General features: G+C 44.0%; 1 protein-coding gene and 1 pseudogene across 2 annotated transcripts in view; one reads left to right on the top strand and one right to left on the bottom strand.

Moving 5' to 3' along the window:
* Positions 1–18,619, bottom strand: part of LOC146809781 (uncharacterized protein ZSWIM9-like) — a 133,858-nt pseudogene that overhangs the window by 114,302 nt on the left and 937 nt on the right. Inside the window, exon 3 of the transcript XR_014966485.1 lies at positions 18,140–18,231. The product of XR_014966485.1 is annotated as an uncharacterized protein ZSWIM9-like (transcript). The remainder of the gene's footprint in view (positions 1–18,139; positions 18,232–18,619) is intronic.
* LOC146809780 (uncharacterized) overlaps positions 5,745–18,619 on the top strand; it is a 36,302-nt gene continuing 23,427 nt past the window's right edge. Inside the window, exons 1-2 of the mRNA XM_085614892.1 lie at positions 5,745–6,046; positions 17,684–17,882. Coding sequence (XP_085471018.1) covers positions 5,745–6,046; positions 17,684–17,882 — 501 coding nt within the window. The remainder of the gene's footprint in view (positions 6,047–17,683; positions 17,883–18,619) is intronic.

Below are 18,619 nucleotides of genomic sequence, written 5' to 3'. Positions count from 1 at the left end.
AGAGTCCGTTGATAGTCCATGGAGCAAGAGATCAGGTGTCAGGTACCAGTGATCTATCTGAGACTATGTACCATGTGGCACCGAATAAAATGAGAATCCAGCATCAGCAGGGTGCTGATGCCGCCAAGCATTGGACAATAAGTGGGTTCGTATCAGGGCTGTGAGTTCTTTTGCGGAGAGTAATTTAGTAACATGTCCTGTACCTGTAGTGTCAAGAGTGGGTTGCAGTGTGAGATTGAAGTCACCCCCCAAAATAATGCAGTTGATGTGAAGATTGGAAATGTGAGTGGAAATGTTGGTAAAAATTCAGCAGGTATCTACATTAGGTGCGTATACATTGATCATTAGTCCTTGATCAGTGTGTGGGCCGTAAATTGTATTGTTTTCTGAAATAAAATGCATACTCCATGGAAGTAGGTGCTGCAACTGGCAAAAAATCGGTTAATTCCCCAGGTAGCGGCGAAACGATTATCTGAGAGAGGAGCGCTGTGGTTCTCGTATCTTGTGTCTGACATGGTGGGCTAGTACCTGTCTCCCTTTACGGGTGTTGGATAGTTCTCTCACGTTCCATGACATGCATTTCAACTCAAGAGCCCCCGCGTTCCCATATGGTCATGTCCTAGCAGACATGATGGTGTGCAAAGAGGGGAATCCATATATAAGATGTCGTGCAGCCAGCAAGTGTAATGTGCAACATCCTGCATAAAACCAACATGCGCCATAATATAAAAGAGAACATCCAACCCACCACCCTCCACCCACATCGAATAACCACCCAACCTGTATCCGAAAAACGTAGGAGATCTCCTAGGGGGGAGGCAACTCCCAGAGTGGGCAGCTTAGATTAGCACAGTTATTGAAGCAGAACTAGTGCAGCTATTATTGAATAAAAGAGAGAAAATTCACCAATAAAGATATTTCATCATATCAGTTGCTCATTGTCAGTGAGTACGTGTCTATCGGGTCCCTTCATCGAGGTAGCTGTAGACTGAGGAATTGTAGTTAATTTCCCGGGGGATGAATTTGAGGTCGGCTTGTGGTTCTTCCAAAACTCAGTGGCTTCTGCAGGTGTCTCAAAGATGTGGGTTTTACCATTGATCTGAAAATGGCCATGCCTGATAGAGCAATGCGTATCGAATGTTCGCTCTTCTCAATGTCCGTTTTATATCTTTAAATTTGCGTCGAGCCTCCTGGACTATTGGTGTAAAATCGGGAAAGAGGGAGAGCGGCATTCCCTTGTGTTGAAGTTCTTCTATGTCCCTGACCTTGCGCAATGCAACGTCCCGGTCATGGTAGTTTAGAAGCCGGGCTATAACGAGTTGCAGTGGAGCACCGGGCCCCGATATCGTAGCAACCGCTCTGTGGGCCCTTTCGACTGCGAATGTGGCAGAGAAGCTGTCTCCTCCAAAGTGCTCCACAAGAAGTTGTTCCACCTATGCCTCCTTAGGGCCTGTGTTGGTGGATTTGGCAAGTTGTTGTTTCGTGACCTGGCCTCCAGGTCTTCTGCTTTGGCCGCTGTTATCTTAAGGAGGTGTTCTGTTCATTCTAATCGCTTGATAATAGCCAATTGCGCAACCTCCACCTCCAAAATGCAAAGCTCCGCAATGTCGATACGGTTCTCCTGCTGTTCCAGGTGGCCATGTATAGTATCCAGTCGGGACACCAGGGTGTCAAATTGCGCGTCTATGGCTTTAAAACCAGCACACAGCTCCGCCATGATGGCCGCCGCACCATTCATAGTGGGCTGCTCAGAGTCTGGTGGGTTGTCGGGGCTTGGAATACCACTGCATGAGGAGTCTTCACTGCCCACCCTCCTTGGGGTTTTTGTGGTCTGAAAGGTGAGCTGCCGCTGTTTGGGGTCACCACAACCCATGGAGTGCAAAAAGGCCCGCCCAACACTTGTGTTCCAGAGAGGCAGTGGAATTAATATTGAGTAAGCAAGAGTGTCTTGATCGTAGGGCAGTGAGATGAGTGTAGGTGGGCCGGAGTGAAACAGCATCTGTCTTGTAACTATTCAATTCAGGCATGAGACTGACTTCACCCGCCCCACCATACAATGGGGATTCGGGCAGTGGGCCAGCCACCAGTTAGCGTTTTGTGTTGGCTCTTTCCAGTGCAATATGTCTTATTTTCCTGGCATTTTGCTGATATCTGTTGTAGCGTCAGGCCGTTTTTAATGAGAGGGTTCCCGTTCATTGTCCACGTGGGAGTCCTGCCTAGCGTTTCACCCCGTGGCCTGTGAGCAATCTCTCTGTACTCCGACATTGCAGGCCGCTGCTCACTGTGAGGGAGGGTCCTGGGGAACGAAGTAGCCAGGCGGTTGGGGATTGTAAGGGAGGCTCACTGCCATGCATGTGGATGGAATTTCAGCCACACGGGGGGCCAAGAAGTCTTTCACTGTTGCGCCGCGTTTGGCAGGCACCTGCACCAACCACGATTTTGCTCAGCATCGTCGCAGCCTCGCCCTCAGGCTCGCCCGTGACCCCTGACGTTGCAGGCCTCTGAGGACAGCTTCAAGCTGCTGTCAGCAAGAGGCCCCAATCAGGCGGGAGAGTCTTGCTCACCAGCGTTGCCTATCTTCAGTCCACGGCGCAGTGGGCAGCAACGGCAGGTTTCAGCAGCAGTCATTGATGTTAGGCTGGATTAATATTACGGCCACTCCTGAGCTCCTGAATCAAACCACCATCTTGGTGCTCCGTCAGGCCACGCCCCTTCCCTCTTTTCCTTAATCACATGCACATTACTGCTCGCAACTTCCCCATGCATATCTTTAACCCTGACAGCCAGCATCTTCAAAATTCTCTCACAAGTAATGAGTGTCACTGGAAGCTGGGGAGCACACATGTGTTAAGAATCCCCGGAAGAGTTGTGAGAGAAATGCTTGTTTTTCTAAAACTTTACAATCTGAGTTTGATAAGAGGAACACTGTTTTCTTGAAAAATAAAGAAATATACTTGGTTCTCCAAGCCAGCTTTTGAACAAAAATGCCTGTATTACAGAGAGTAAAAGTGTGAAAATAATAGTGTTTTGGGACTGCTTTGCACAATTCTCCTTGTAGAGTGTCCCAGCATGGAACTTTAACTCCTTTCAGATGCTCTGCCAGTGACTTTCATTGTGTGTATGAGACCTCCAAAATCATGTAATCATCCATTTTTTAGGGCAAGGAGGGTAAATAAAGTTGCAGTGAAAATAATTTTATAAATCCAGGTCAGTCACATACAATAAGCAGAGTAGCCATCAACTACCACAGGGCCCCAACAAATTGCTTCAAATTGAGATTTTGCTACCGTGGATACAATATTTATAATAACTGATGTACTTCACTGACATTTGTAAAGCTTTACTGGTGGGGCGATTTGTTGTCCACATTAATCCGTATCCTGCAAATATCCTACAGTTCCATTGCCCACTGTAGGAAGCTGGCTCTTTATATGGTGGACCAAAATGAAGTAAACTGTGTAAAGAGTCCAGGCAACCCTTATTGGTTTACTGTGGCAAAAATGATAACACTAAATGCTTTCTTTTGTGTTAGTGTGAGCGAGCAGTTTAGGCTTATTATTCGGCAGTGCTAAGCATTTGTTGTACTCACAGGGGCAATAAATGAGAGACACACTCGAGAATAAATCCCAGACTAATTTAGAAAAATAAGTTGTGTTTTTATATAAATTATCATACCAAGAATTTGCAATTTTTCCCTGTTGGAGAAAAGGCATATGTTGCATACAGTTATTTACGGTCGGCTTCTGGGCAGGTCTCCTTTGGTAGAAAGGGTCATAGGGGGCCAAGGTCCAAAGTACCACCAGCAGTTACTCGTTACCTGCCCTGAGGCAACTGGGTGCAGAAGTACTGGTCAGGTTGGTAGCTGTGCGCGCTATGTCAGTGGAAAGAAGGAGGGCCACCTAGAAACAGGCTGCAGAGGGGGAATTGGGGACAAATCCGGGAGCTCCCAACAGGGGGCTTGGGTCACAAGGTTCCTGGCAACAATGGGGCACCCCTGGCTCATCTGTACCTGGGCTGGGGTGCTTGGGTGCTTGGGTACAGAGTGGAAAGGTCGGCTGGGCTCTGTGCGTCTTGGGACCTTGCAGTTTTTAGTCTCACAGGACAGCTGAACCACTCCAGGAGGGTCTCTTCGGTGCTGATGTCCCTCAATAGCTTCTCGGTCTCTGTAAAGTGGGAGTCCAGATTGCACTCTGTTTACTGCAAGGGGTCAGGTACCACGGGTATTGGTCCTGTGCGGCTTCCCTGTTCACTTATAATATCTAAGAATTGACTTAGACATCACAGGGGCATATCTGCTGATGCAGATATGTCCACATATGTAGTATAGTGCACCCTGCCTTAGGGCTGTATGGCCTGCTGTAGGGGTGACTTATGTATACTGAATACAGTGTCTGCAGGCATGTCACACCGGAGGTTTGCCATGTCATGTCTTCACTTTTCTCTGCACTGGCAGTTTGCATGTTGGTACTCAGGAGTCCCTTAGGGTGGCACTATACATGCTGCATCCCTTAGGGACCCTCTTTAGCCTCCTTGCCCTAGTACCATTTACTAGGGACTTACAGGGGATGCTAAAGGTATTGCCATTTGGTGGAACAATTGTACAGTTTTAGGGAAAGAGATCTGGCCCTGGGGGCCTGGATAGCAGGAACCCAGTGTGCTTCAAATTGCATCAGATGCCAGGAAAAAAGTGGGGGTGAACATGTCAAAAAGGGGCATTTTACTACTTTTAGTCACTAATCTTGGCCAGCACCTCAACATCCATCGCACCACCTATCAACAACTCTTAAATGTGAGACATCTTACCTCTCAGTGACAATTCCTTTGCCGTCTGGGGTGCAGGGTGGGTCCTCTGGCGCTTTGACCATGTCTGGTTCAGCTGTATCTGGCGGAAGCCGGATGCACTTCCCACGTGTAATACCCTCTGTTTTTTGTGTCGTTTTTGTCATCCTCAGTGCACCCTCCAGTGAACCTTCCCATAGTCTAACATCTGGAACTTGTCAGCTTCTACTGCTTTCGCATCCCTTCTTTGCTCCCACCTTCTTGGGTGGAATTGTACCTTTGGATCTACATCCCCTTTTCTTTTACCCACATCACTCTTTCCAGTCTTTTCCATGACCATGTGCCTATTTTTAAAGGCTAATCATGTGCTGCAACTTCAGAAGATGCATTTGAACATACAGGATGTGTAGGTTTGATAAACTGCAATTTTTAGTCTGAAAAAAAATCAATAATTGATTTACTTTGAGAGACTTTGAAACAAGCCTTGAGAATGTGGTGATTTTTCCACTTGACTGTGCATTGCTTCAAGATCTTAAAATGTTCGATGAGTAGGTTGTCTCTTTCAATGTTGCAAGGAGCTTGCAAGGAGCTTGCAGCAAAATAATTCTTATTTCTTCATTTAGGAAAAGTTGTCCTGCAGTCATTAAGCTACGACTGGGCCTCCGAAAGGATCGACTCATTGTCATCGTTGCCAACCTCCAGCATAACCACATAACAGCAGAAGCTGTTCCTGAACAAGAGGTGAAGAGGAACAGGATCCTGACTCCTGCGGTCCTTGCTAATGATATCTCCAACAAGTTCCTTGATACCCATGACCTGAAAAGACTTCTTCGCTCGCCCCCAGAGGCATTTGGAGATGGAATCCAAGTCTTGAAAGATTTAAATCTCTCTTTGCATCCGATCCAAAGGCCAAAGTCAAACTAGTTTTTATAGAGGACAAATTACTAGTGAAATGCATATTCGTTATGGTGTCATACATGCAAGAAGTTGCTCAACATTTTCCAGTGTCTCTCTATAGAGACCTCCTGCAAGACGTCTGCAAAGAATTTGATTTGTACACTGCCTTCTGTGAAGAAGATCTCTCAAGCTGGAAAATATGTGCATACTGCATTGCAAGGAAAGGAGCACCGGGAATCCTGCGGTTCATTCTGGTCTCCATCATGCAGAGCATTTTCAAAATGAACATACAAGTCAAGCACATAACATTGAGCCCCGAGATACTGGATCCTCTTGATCTTGCAGCATTTCTGCCTCATGCTTCCATCAGGTACTGTATGCCTCTGGTTATGGATGTGCTGCACCAGAAAATGGCTCACCCATAAACCACAACAGAAGATGAAACAAAGGGGATTTTGCATGTCTTACTGAACACTGACTCACTTGAAGTCTACTATCAATACTTGAATGACCTAAAGACCATCTTTCTGCCATAGTTGTACTAGTTCTACTATGACACCTGACATCCCCGCAGACAAACATGGGTTAAAGAAGACATTAGGACTCAGTTCAAGGAGGCTAACATTCATGCCCTTGCAAGATGAAAATACCAAGCAGTGAAGTCCCAGCTGTGTGATTCTCCCACTCTGGATCAGTGCCTCCAAGTGGTTCTCCGTGATGGTGACACCATGTTTTATTTGGTTGAGTTTTGCCAACTTCTGCAGTCTGAAGAGATGCTAACCCAGCAGGTATTTCTCCTTCCAGTATATATCTCAATGTTTGGGGTTTCTGTTACCAGCACTTTCATCAATTGTGTACATTGGTGCCGAGGCATGAGATCCAGTCTCTGTGTGCTTCTTACTTGGGATGCCCTCTCATCTCCCTACTTCCCCTGTCTGTCTCCATTGATCAATGGGTCTGAATAGGTAGGGCTGAAGTCTTGCCCCTCATGTTATTGTGAATATGAGTGGTCACAATCCACTGTGGCTATATGTTGCTTACTCCTAAAAAGTAATGCCAGGGGAAAAAAACAAGTTTTGTGTGGGGTTTCTTCATGCAGCTGTTCTCAAGTAGGTACTGAATAATGGTATCTGGAGCAAGTGTGATAAACGCATATTCAGATATTTATTACTACTGTGCAAATGTCACATCTCATGTTATTACCACAAGGCACGGTAGAGCCTTCTGAATCATTATTGCTGATTGTTACTGCTTCATTCTTTGTTCCGATTCATATACTCTGTGGCTCTTTAAATACGTGTTTTAAAGCTAATACATTTGAGAGAACAGCATGAGATTAACTGTATATGCGGATTTCATATACTTTTTACTATTTGTTTTTTTAGGTGAAGGCGGGACGAACAACATGACTCAATTGAGGTTTCACCTCTTGTGATTCATGGCACCCTCCCAAACTCAACAGCAGTGATAAGTATTAATACATAATGTGTTTCTGCTTGTATACTAAAAATAGCCACTGTGTATTCCTGAAGAGGTGCCCGATGTGGCCTTAAGAAAAATAAGCACACATTGTAGTATGCCCATTGTAACATCGGATAGCAAAGAATAATGCCATAATTCAACTAAGGACGAAGAGTGACGGGAGGTGGAAGGAAGAAGACCCGGTACCCCGCCACGTTCCTGGAGGAGCGTGGCTCTCTCTGGTCAGTGGCCGGGTCCATAAGTGGTGGAAGTCTGCTTGAGGAAACAAGCAAACTTAGAGTAGGGGCAAGGTGGGAGGAGGGTGGAGGGTGGGACACAGAGAAAAGAAAAAAACAAAGAGAACCGATAATAGAGTGACTGCGAGTGACCGCACTTGTGAAGGGTGGGTGATAAGATTAATTAACCCCTCACACCCCTTTGTCACGATTAGCTAAATAAACAGCTTACTAAAATAGGAAGAAATAAGGACAAAGTATTACATGGGTCCTGTTTTCCTCCGAGGGGCACACTGCGGGGAACCAGAACATTCCAGAAGGAGACTGGAGAGCCAAAAAGGGAAGAAAGAAGACTGTATATTTAGGATGAAGAGACTGATTAGAGATAGAAAAAGAGAAAAAGCTCCATAAAATCCTGTACATAAAAGGAATAAAGAAAGATTAAACTAAGAAAGAATCCCGTTCATCCTTTCAAATACAAACTGTAACCAAAAACATTGCTTGGCCTGTCACATTTGGTGCCGTGACTCGGATAACTATCCATTTGACTGACAAAATGGAAAATCACATACAGCATGTTTTAAGGGGCCAAGAAAAACTGGAGTGGGTAATGGAGCGACAAATTACCTCTGCCGAGGCTGACCGGGACCTATTTAAAACTTCACTAACACAGCAACTGGAATATTTTCAGAGGGCAGTAGAAAAACAAAGTCAGGCGGGACCAAACCAAACCTAATAACCAAACAGGATTCCCAGGGGTCACTGTACAGAAATATATACCAGGAGAAGACCCTGACGCTTTCCTGCTAAACTTCGAAAGAGTAGCCAGGGTGTGCGGCTGGCCTGAGGTTAAATGGCCATTTTTCTTTGCCCGGTGAAGCACAGTCGGCATCTCACGTCGCTAACCCTACTGGTACAGCCACTTACAAAGATATTAAGGCAATACTTTTGGACCATTTAGGTATGGACCAAGAAGCGTATAGAGTACGCTTTAGGAAAGAAAAGGTGTTCCAGGAGATAACCTGAAGACCCTATTCTTAAAATTAAAAGCGGCTGACGACAAGTGGCTCCATCCACAAGAGAACAGCAAGGAAGACATAATTAATTTAATTTATTTGGAACAATATTTAGAAGCCCTACCCTATGTCACCCAGCGACGGCTGAGACATCAGCCCCATCTTACAGTTGAGCAGGCCGTGGAGATGGCAACAATCTTCACTAGTGCCCAACTGACACCTCTATCAATGGACACTGAAAGACATTCACGTTCAACGTCAGCACAGGGAAAGGGAGAAAAAAGGAACCCCAAGGTAGCAGTAGAACCAACCAAAAACCGGACCTTCAAAACAGAATTCCTACTGGCAAAAGGGCCCCAATGTTTTCATTGTGGCGAGTGGGGCCACATAGCCAGACTCTGCCCACACAAGAAACAAACAGAAGAACCAATGGACATAAGTTATATGCCCTGATCCCTCTTATATACAGAAGAATTAGGTTCCTACTTCTATGTAAGTTTGTTTGTCAATGGGGATAGAGTTATTGCTTTACTAGACTCCAGATGTCACCAATACGTAGTACATGAGTCCATGATAAAACCTTCCCAAATATCGTCCAAAATGCAGGTGCCCATCCAGTGTGTTCATGGAGATATTAAGCCATATCCCTTAGCGGAAATACCAGTGAAAACGTTAAAGGGAGTAGAGATGCTGGTAAAAGTAGGGGTAATGGACAGGCTCCCCAAGAAGGTTATCCTAGGGACTGACAATCCCGTTTTACTTAGACTTCTTCAGTGCTTAATTTGTAAAATATTAAGTGCAGGTGCTCACATTTTTCTAGGAGGCCCCACCCACTTCCCGGCTCTGCCCACTTCATCCACTGGCTGCTCCCACTTCATTTATTGGCTCCATTCACATCCACAAGCCTCAAAACATCACAGCCACCTCCTTACTTCATGAGTTCTGCAAGAAGCTGAAGACCTGGCTCTTCATATAAGCACCTCGGGGACCACATACCTACACACCTGCCCAAGCGCCTGGATACCCTCTAGGGTGATTAGTGCTCTATACAAATCAATGTAACATAACATACGGAAAGCCTTTGACAACAACTCAAAAGTGAACATAAATTAGAGAATGTGTGTACATCCCAAAATGCAGCGTTAGGAAAGATAGTTTGAGGATTTCAGACAGCTTTGCAAACTAAACAGAATGTGCCTGTACTGTGGTGTTCAAAAGCAAGGAAGAGACAAAGGAAGGAGGAATTAAGAAAAGAATGTGAAAGGAAGAAATGAAGGGATAGAAGGAGAAAGGAAGTGAACGATGTGTGATGAATAGAAAGAAGAAAGGAAACAAGGAAGAAAAATGCAAGGTAGGGTTGAGGATAATGAAGGAAGAAATTAAATAAGGGATGCAGGAAGGAGCAGAAAAAAGAAAGTAAGCAACAAATGGAGGAAGAAGGAAGAAATGCACCAAGGGAAGAACGATGGAGAATAAATGAAGATGTAAGGAAGCAAGAATGAAAAGAAGAAAGGAGGCATGGCTAAAGGTACTGAGGAAGAGAAAAAGGAAATGAAAAAAGGTGGGATGAAGGAAAGAAAGTCAGTGGAATGGATATGAGTATGAAAGGGAGTCAAGATGGGACTGATGGAATGACGACAGTGAAATATTGCAAAGAAATTGAAAAACAAAAGATTGAAATACATTTCTGTGTCTTTAACACACTGTGTAGGTTTGTAAAGGACATATTCACCAGAGGGGCCCTTGACACCAAGTAAAAAATGTTGTTATCCCAGCTCAATGGCACTAATTTTAAGAACCTCAGAAAGATGACTGAGTGGCCACACCAAGATTTAAGATCTGAGATATAAGGCAGATTACTGGAGTGGACATTTAAGATGTGTGCAAGAAAGAAAAACATAAAAGGGAGAGTGAGTAAGGAGGAGAGGTCCGAAGGCAAATATGGATAAGGTAGATAATTAATGTGTAGCGAAGTGGGGAAAGCAGAGATTGGGAGTGGAACGTGATGAGAATGAAAAGAGGAGAAAGGCAAAGGAAGAAGAGCAGACAGCGGGGAGCATGTGAAAAGAGAGTGAAAGGGAAAATGGGAAGGTGAAAAATGAAAAGCAATTAGATTGGGCAGCAATTAACAGGAAATGCGGACGTAGGGTACAAAGTGAAGGGAGAAGGGAGAGAAGGGAAGGAGTGAGGTGTGAAGGGGGGAAAAAAGCCGATACTGAGGGAGAGAAAAAAAGAGTACACCTCTACTTTATCAATATATAGTAATTGAGTACGTAAAGTCGAGGGATGATAGGGCTTTATCATTCTTGGGCCTGTTTCATCAATGCATAGCTGTGCTGTACAGGAATCAGTAGCTATTCTTTAACTGTGTTAAAGTTGTGTGCCATCAAACAATGTTTTGTGGCATCACAATAGATATTTCTGAAGAAATATAATTAAGTATCAGTTATACCATAGGAATAGAGCTTTAATGGAGAATCTTTCTCTCATGCTTCAAACAAATTGTTCTATTACACAATCAGGCTATAAGACACAAAATATCACTGCCACCTATTTCAATGAAGTCAGACATTCAGCTCTATTCAGAGAGGCTTCCACATGCACTTTTGAACTAATAAAGCACCAATTTCAGCTGAGTTTGCCTCACTCTTGTTGAGATGTGAGCATATAACACCCTTCCCACAAACTTCCACCCCAAATGTAATTGCCACATTCGCAGAACTTTCTAGGGTTGCCAACTGATCGTTTTCTTTCTAATAGCACCAACGGTATTTTAATGTCCTGGCCAGCACAAAAATAAGCAGAATCACCTAAAGCTGGTATTTTTTGCCCTTCTCTGTATATACTTCAACTAGCAAATATAACTAGAAAGCACTTTTAAAAGAGATGATTGCAGAGTTAAGGATCCTTGACTACTAATTAAGTAATAAAAGACAAGAGTCAGGCTACATATGAATACAATGTAACACCAGCAGGTAAATGATATAAAATGGAACCGTGGGACGGCATGTTGTTAAGAGGTTAGTTTACAGGGCTCTGGCTTATTACACAAGGGTTGACCGCAGGGAGTAAGGGTCCGTTCAGCATTAAGTTCAAGTAGATAACATGAAGGAGGGTTGATTGTTTACGTAGCAGCCCGGGTATATTGGCAGGTTTAATATCGCGGATGGAGTGGGGGAGGTTGCCGCTTGCAGTAAACTCTTGGCAAGGTTAGAATATTATTGAGGGAACGTGGTTGTATTAATTAATGTTTGTTGGTTGAAAGGGCATAACATGGATAAGATTATCACAGAATGTGTATATGAGTTATAACATCACAATGTTGTATTATGGAAGACTAATATGGGTCTTTATGTTATTTTTAAATTTAAACAGCTTTCCCTGAAGAAGGGCCAAAAATAAGGGCCCGAAATGCATTGGGACTAAGACATTAGCTGTGATACATGAATTAAATGTCCCGTACGTGATGTGGTAGGAGGCCTGGATTGGCACAACTACCTCATGTGAAGCGATGGGTGTTTGGACAGTCTTATCGTGAAAAAGCAATTTAAACTGGATGAACTGTGAAAACTAAAGAATAAAAATGAACTTGAACCAAGTAAAGTTTGTGAGTCACTTTGTCTAAAGCTGTAAGATTGGTTAGGCAGCACAGGAGTGTTGCAAGTGTTGATTACATAAGAATACATTACATTTTGTTTAAAGTCCTATTTAATATCATGTCTGGGTCTTTACAGACTTTTAAAACAACTACAAATGGCCTGTATTTTACTCCTGAAAATGTAGCAACCCACATGTTCCAAAAAAAGCCCCCCTATTCATGCAATCTAATTCACTGGTAGTTATTTCTACCTCTCCATGACGAAAGCCACAATTTTTAAACCTCACAGAGGGGAACCTGAGTCCTGCGCACACCTTTCTCACATAGAGCACTACAGTTAAGCGTCGCATAATAAAGAATGGCAGTTCCCACCTTTGAAACAAAGCACAGTGTTTGCCGAAAACTCAAACTGCAAGGAGGCAGCAAAAATAACAGTGCCTCATTTTGTGTCACATGCTCACCCCAGATTCTTTATTGGTATGGCAATTCAAATACTGTCGAGGTTCACATGTGGGGTGAACAAATGAGGTAAGATCACAGGCATAGGCGAAATCTGGAAAGAGGGAGGATGAGAAGAGATCGGGATAGTTCTCTTTGAAAGGGATAAAACTCTAAAGGGCACATGTGAAATGCATGCAAGCAGAGAAGAGACAGGCGTGGACATAGAACGTCTGGCCTTTGTGGCCCTGGAGCATGGTGAATTAGACTGCCCTCTGCATAGTGCCTCGGTGGCCTTCTGGTCATACCCTGCTCTGGGACTACATTTCAGAGGAACTTCGCTGCCAGTCATGAGAGCACAACTAGCAGACTGAGCTGAAAGTGTACACTTTCTCTTTTTGTTGGTTGCATATGCATTAAAATCTGTAGAGATATTGGTCTGTCTGCTTGAACATGTGATTTCTGTTATAATGCGCATCTATATTGTGTACTTGCATGCATATGTGGTTTCACTAGTCAAAAGTCCAACCTATTGGTTTTGTCAGTGGTTATTTTGTTTTGCTTGATATAACAGAAGCCTAATTCAAAAGAGCAGTGAAACGCTGTACAGAAAACACCTATAGTAGTATTTGCTTCTCAAACACGAGGTGTAAAAAATGTGTGTGGAGCAGTAGAACCTGTTGAAAATGAATCAGGTTGTAATCGGGGTAGTATCACAATTGTGGAAAATAAAGTGATTTTCTTATAATTGCAAAATGTTTAGTGCATGAGACAGGATAATAACGAGCAGTACTGATGCGTGACAGCAGAGGGTAAGAGGAAGATGGGAGGGGGTTTATTGGGGTGTAAAACAACGCCTGCAACAAGTAAAACAATATATTTAAAGCAGTTTAATCTTGAATCATTAGAATCAAAAGGGACGTTGGTGTCTTTAGGACTTTAATTGAGACAGCTCCATCCACTCATCTGAAGTATGGTGGCCTTGGCCCAGTTCGCCCATGCCAAAAGCCGGCCCAGATGAGAACTCAGGTAAGGTCTCCATTCCAACCCTTCTCTCGGGAGTGATGGGAAGTTAGAGTTTCCCAACATTATCTCATTACACTGAAAGTTCTTAAGGTGGAAGCCACACAAAAGAAAATTAATTAAATCATTCATTTATTGCTTCACAACTGCGCCTTATACTTTAACACTTACTCAGTGTCTTTACCCTGAAAATAACCAGGGCACATCGAGTAAGATCACACACCGAGGCTGAGGCCAGAAAAAATGCCAGAAAACAAACACACACAAAAAGGAAGGCTCTAGCGAGAATGGAGGTAGAACTGAAATGAAAAACACGTTTTTTTCCTCATTGGCCACCTTGAGTCCATGTGCCTCTGATAATTAGTTTGCGGTGCACACACACACACACCTTTACCACAGGTCAAAGAGTTACCCCTGATTTCCATACAGCCTTGCAGATTTATGAGCTACTGCAAAACTGTGCTCTTAACTGTATTGCTTTTTCATGCCCCTCAATTTATATACACTTTTAACATTATTCAAACTGAAACCCACCCATTGTCGTGTGAAGACGACTGCACAATGACTGACATTAAAGATCATTGGCCAAAACCTCACACATCGTACAAAACATAGTTTATTTCCTTTTAAACGATCACGCCACAGCACAGAAATATAACTCTTACTCCTCACTACCATGATGCCTGTGCAACACCGCTTACTGGCGAAAGATTCATTATTCTGTCTGCACATCACACATACCTAGCAAGTGTAAATGACTAACTTCGGGGAATGTGGGTCTGAAACTGCTGTGACCGAGAGACTGCACAGTGGACACCTAAGCATAAATTGGAAAAAACGCTGGGGCTTTAGGCTTACCATATGATATATTTAACAATAATAAGCGGGAGACATTAAAATCCAAGGTATTCTCTGTAGCCATACGACATCTTTTATGAGGAAATGACACACCTCATCACTTGTAATAATTTACTACGTTCATTCACTAATGACGCACTACATTTAAGCGTCACATAACAAAAGTGGCAGTTCCCACCTTTTCTAACAATAACTAGCAGTGCAAGGAGGCACCAAAAATCAAACCTACCTTAATCACTTTGTGCCTTTTCCCCCTGTCCAACCATTCAAAACATACCAATGAAATGGAACAATGGCTTCTTCTCTACCTTTCTAGTAAGCGTGCCCAAATATGCACAGTCATCGAGCAGCAGAACTTCTCTTCCCGCCTGGGTTCAACTGCAGTGCACGTTAACTCAGCATCCTCTTCCATTCCGAGCAGAGATAATCTAGTGAGATGTATGGTAGAAATAGAAAACCGACCATAATCAAAACAGTTTAACTACACTGCCATCAAGCATTGGCAAACACAACCAGTGTCCTGGAGAAAACTTCAATTGACCCGGCCCTGAGAAATAAGTGCCGGTGCTGAGCACCGGAAAGCACCGGCACAAATTAAGCACTGCTTACAGAACAGCTTCAATATAAATGCCGAGAACCAAAGTCCAATCCCGCTTTACTCACTCAAGCTCCATGGGTTTCTGATAGGAGTTTTCATTATGCCCAAACCCAAGATCCTACATTAAAAGCGGCCTGGCAGCAAGCAAAAGACCTCTCTATCACTCCCAATGTGACTTACCCTCATTTCCTCATACAACATGATTTGTTGTATCGTATAGGAAAACAAGGTGATGTCCTTCAGTTGGTCGTGCCACAATCATTCGGCGAACAAGTACTCTTTTATGCCCATGCCCATCTTCTTGCTGGGCATTCGGGAGCGGAGAAAACCACACAAACCGCTCTGCGCCACTTTTATTGGCCTGGTATCTATGCACACATAGCCAAGTATTGCCAAGAGTGTGAGATTTGCCGGTAGAGAAATCCTTATAAGCCTCCTCCTGCCCCCTTGCAACCTCTCTCGATAATAGGGAAACCCTTTGAGAGAGTAGGTATGGACCTTATAGGTCCCCTCCCTCTGTAAATCTGTAAAACCCTTAATATCACTCATATGAAAACATCAGTTTGCCACCCACAAACGGATGGTTTGTGCGAAAGATGCAACGCTACACTCAAGTTAACCCTCAAAAATATGCTCTCCGGCAAAGAGTGGGATCTCCTTTTACCCCTTGCTCTCTTTGTCATCAGGAGCCAAAAACAAAGTAGCCTCGGAGCTTCTCCCATTGAACTTGTATATGAAAGACAGCCCCGAACCCTACTACAAATGACAAAGGAATCCTGGGAACAGGAAAAGCCCGAAGATCACCTAACCCTGTTAGATTACACCCAGGGACTAAGAACTTGCTTAAGTAAGCTGAGGGGGTTTGCATACGCTAATCTAGATAAGGCCCAAAAAAGACAACTGATCATTCATAATAGAGGAACAAAATGGAGGAGCCTGAACATCCATGACTGGGTTAATCACCCTTAATAAAAAAACAACCAGAGTGGAAGGGACCATACGAAGTCATAGGAAAGATTGGTCTCACAACGTATAAGATACAGATGTCCCCACACAGAACCCAGACTTATCATATCAATCTTTTAAAGAAGTGGATAGGTCCTACCCCCTAAAAGCAATAACCTTCTAACAACCCTTTCTTCTCTGGACCACCTTGTTATAGATGAGGCTTTAAGTGACACACAAAGAGCCTCTCTGCAACAATTACTGGTTTCTTTTGCGTCCATCTTCTCTGATCTACCGGGGAAAACCAATCTCTTTGAACATGCCATTATCACTCCCCCAGGAAAGGTAGTGAAGCAACGCCCTTTCCGTATCCCAGTAGCCAGACGGACTGCTATTGTTATGGAAATAGAATATATGTTACAAATGGGAGTTATAAAGCCTTCACAGAGCAACTGGTTTTCTCCTATTGTGATTGTTCCAAAATTGGATGGCTCGATCCGTTTCTGCATTGACTTTAGAGCGGTCAATGCCATTTTAAAACTCGACTCATACCCTCTTCCCTGAATCGATGAACTGATCGAGAAGCTTGGTGAGGCTCAGTATATCACTACCTTAGATCTTATAAAAGGGTATTGGTAGGTCCCATTGCGAGCAGAAGACCAAGAAAAAAACGCTTTCAGTACCCCTACTGGCCTTTTTGAGTTCACGGTTCTTCCTTTTGGCTTACACGGGGCTCCTGCTACTTTCCAAAGGCTCATGAACAGGATTCTCCATAACCATCAATCCTATTCATCAGCCTATTTGGATGATATCATTGTCTTCAGCCCCAATTGCGAACAACATCTCATACACTTCCAAAAAGTATTCCAAGCCCTACGATCCTCGGGACTTCACGTAAATGCAAACAAATCCAGGGTAGCTTTCAGTAAGGTCAGATATCTGGGGTATCTTCTAGGGAACGGTGTCATAGCTCCACAACAAGATAAGGTCAAGGCAATCCTAGACACTCCTTTTCCGACCAGCAAAAAAGACATCAGGTCCTTCTTGGGCTTACTGGGTTATTACCGACGCTTTATAGCCCAGTACTCTGAAATAGCGGCACCTTTAACGGATCTTTTAAAAAAAGAAGTGAAAAAGAAAGACCTCTTAAATCCCCCATATTCTGAACAAAGAGCATTTCAACGGCTAAAGACAGCCATAACATCCAACCCTGTTCTGATCTCTGCCAACTTTCTGGAACCTTTTATACTGCAAACTGATGCCTCAGAAAAGGGACTAGGTGCTGTCCTCTCCCAAGTAACCAAAGAGGGAATTGAACGTCCGGTGTTATTTATTAGCCGGAAATTACATCCTCGAGAACAAAGAAATTCAACTATTTAAAAGGAATGTCTTGCTATCAAATGGGCCATAGACAAACTATGCTACTATTTAGAGGGCTCATTTTTTACCCTATACACGGACCATGCTCCCTTGCAATGGATGAGCTGTAACAAAAGGAATATCCCCCGTATATATTAAGATGGTTTCTTTCATTACAACCTTTTTCATTTGAGATTAAACATCGCAAGGGCTCGGCCAATGTGAATGCTGATTTTCTCTCACGCTTCCCTCTCTTCTCCGATCGGGAAGAGACTTGGGGAGGGGTATGTCACAAAGTATCCCCGCATGATATCTTAATAAGGGAAGAGGAGGAGGACCCTGCTGCCTTACCCCCTTCTTCTCCCCTTCCTTCTAGCCTACAGCCAATCCTGCTTCGTGCGGTATCGAGACAACTCGAGCAGCGCTGCCTGCTCACGTGACCGGAGGCAGCTGTAAACAGTGTTGGCCCTTTAAGAGGGAGCCCAGAAGAAGAAGGAGGCGGGACACAGTCCAAGATCCAAGAGGAAGACGCGGACGGACGAGAAGGAGGACGGCCTGGAGAGAACGCGGTATTCCTCTGCGTGACAGACCAACTAAGGACGAAGAGTGACCGGAGCTGGAAGGAAGAAGACCCTGTACCACGCCACGTTATCGGAGGAGCGTGGCTCTCTCAGGTGCGTGGCTGGGTCCATAAGTGGTGGAAGTCTGCTCGAGGAAACGAGCAAACTTAAAGTAGGGGCAAGGTAGGAGGAGGGTGGAGGTTGGGACACAGAGAAAAGTAAAAACAAAGAGAACCGATAATAGAGTGACTGCGAGTGACCGCACTGGTGACAGGTGGGTGATGAGATTAATTAACTCCTCAAACCCCTTTGCCACGAATAGCTAAATAAACAGCTTACTAAAATAAGAAGAAATAAGGACAAAGTCTTACCTGGGTCCTATTTTCCTCCGAGGGGCACACTGCGGGGAACCGGAACATTCCAGAAGGAGACTGATTAGAGAGAGAAAAAGCACCATAAAATCCTGTACATAAAAGGAATAAAGAAAGATAAAATTAAGAAAGAATTCCGTTCATCCTTTCAAATACAAACTAACCAAAAACATTGCTTGGCCTGTTATATATATATATATATATATGATCACTCCATGGTGGACCAAGATGAAGAGAATAGAAAGGAGAAAGTATAAGAGCTAATTAAAAGTGAGCCCAAGTGGGGGTGAGGGACAGAGTAGGGATGGGTCGCAGCAGACAATTACCACGTGACTAGGCTCAAAGAAAAGAATAGTGCGAAATTGCGCTGGTCCCACTGGGGGGAGAGACGACTTACGCGAGGGGGCGCACTGTCAAATTTCCGGTGGGGTGCTGTCAAAAATCCAGACGGGGCAAGGTGCCAAGGAATTGGGACCTTCA

This window comes from Triturus cristatus, chromosome 7, assembly GCF_964204655.1.
Source record: "Triturus cristatus chromosome 7, aTriCri1.1, whole genome shotgun sequence".
Taxonomy (NCBI): Eukaryota; Metazoa; Chordata; class Amphibia; order Caudata; family Salamandridae; genus Triturus; species Triturus cristatus.
This window is presented reverse-complemented; position numbering and strand designations above follow the sequence as displayed.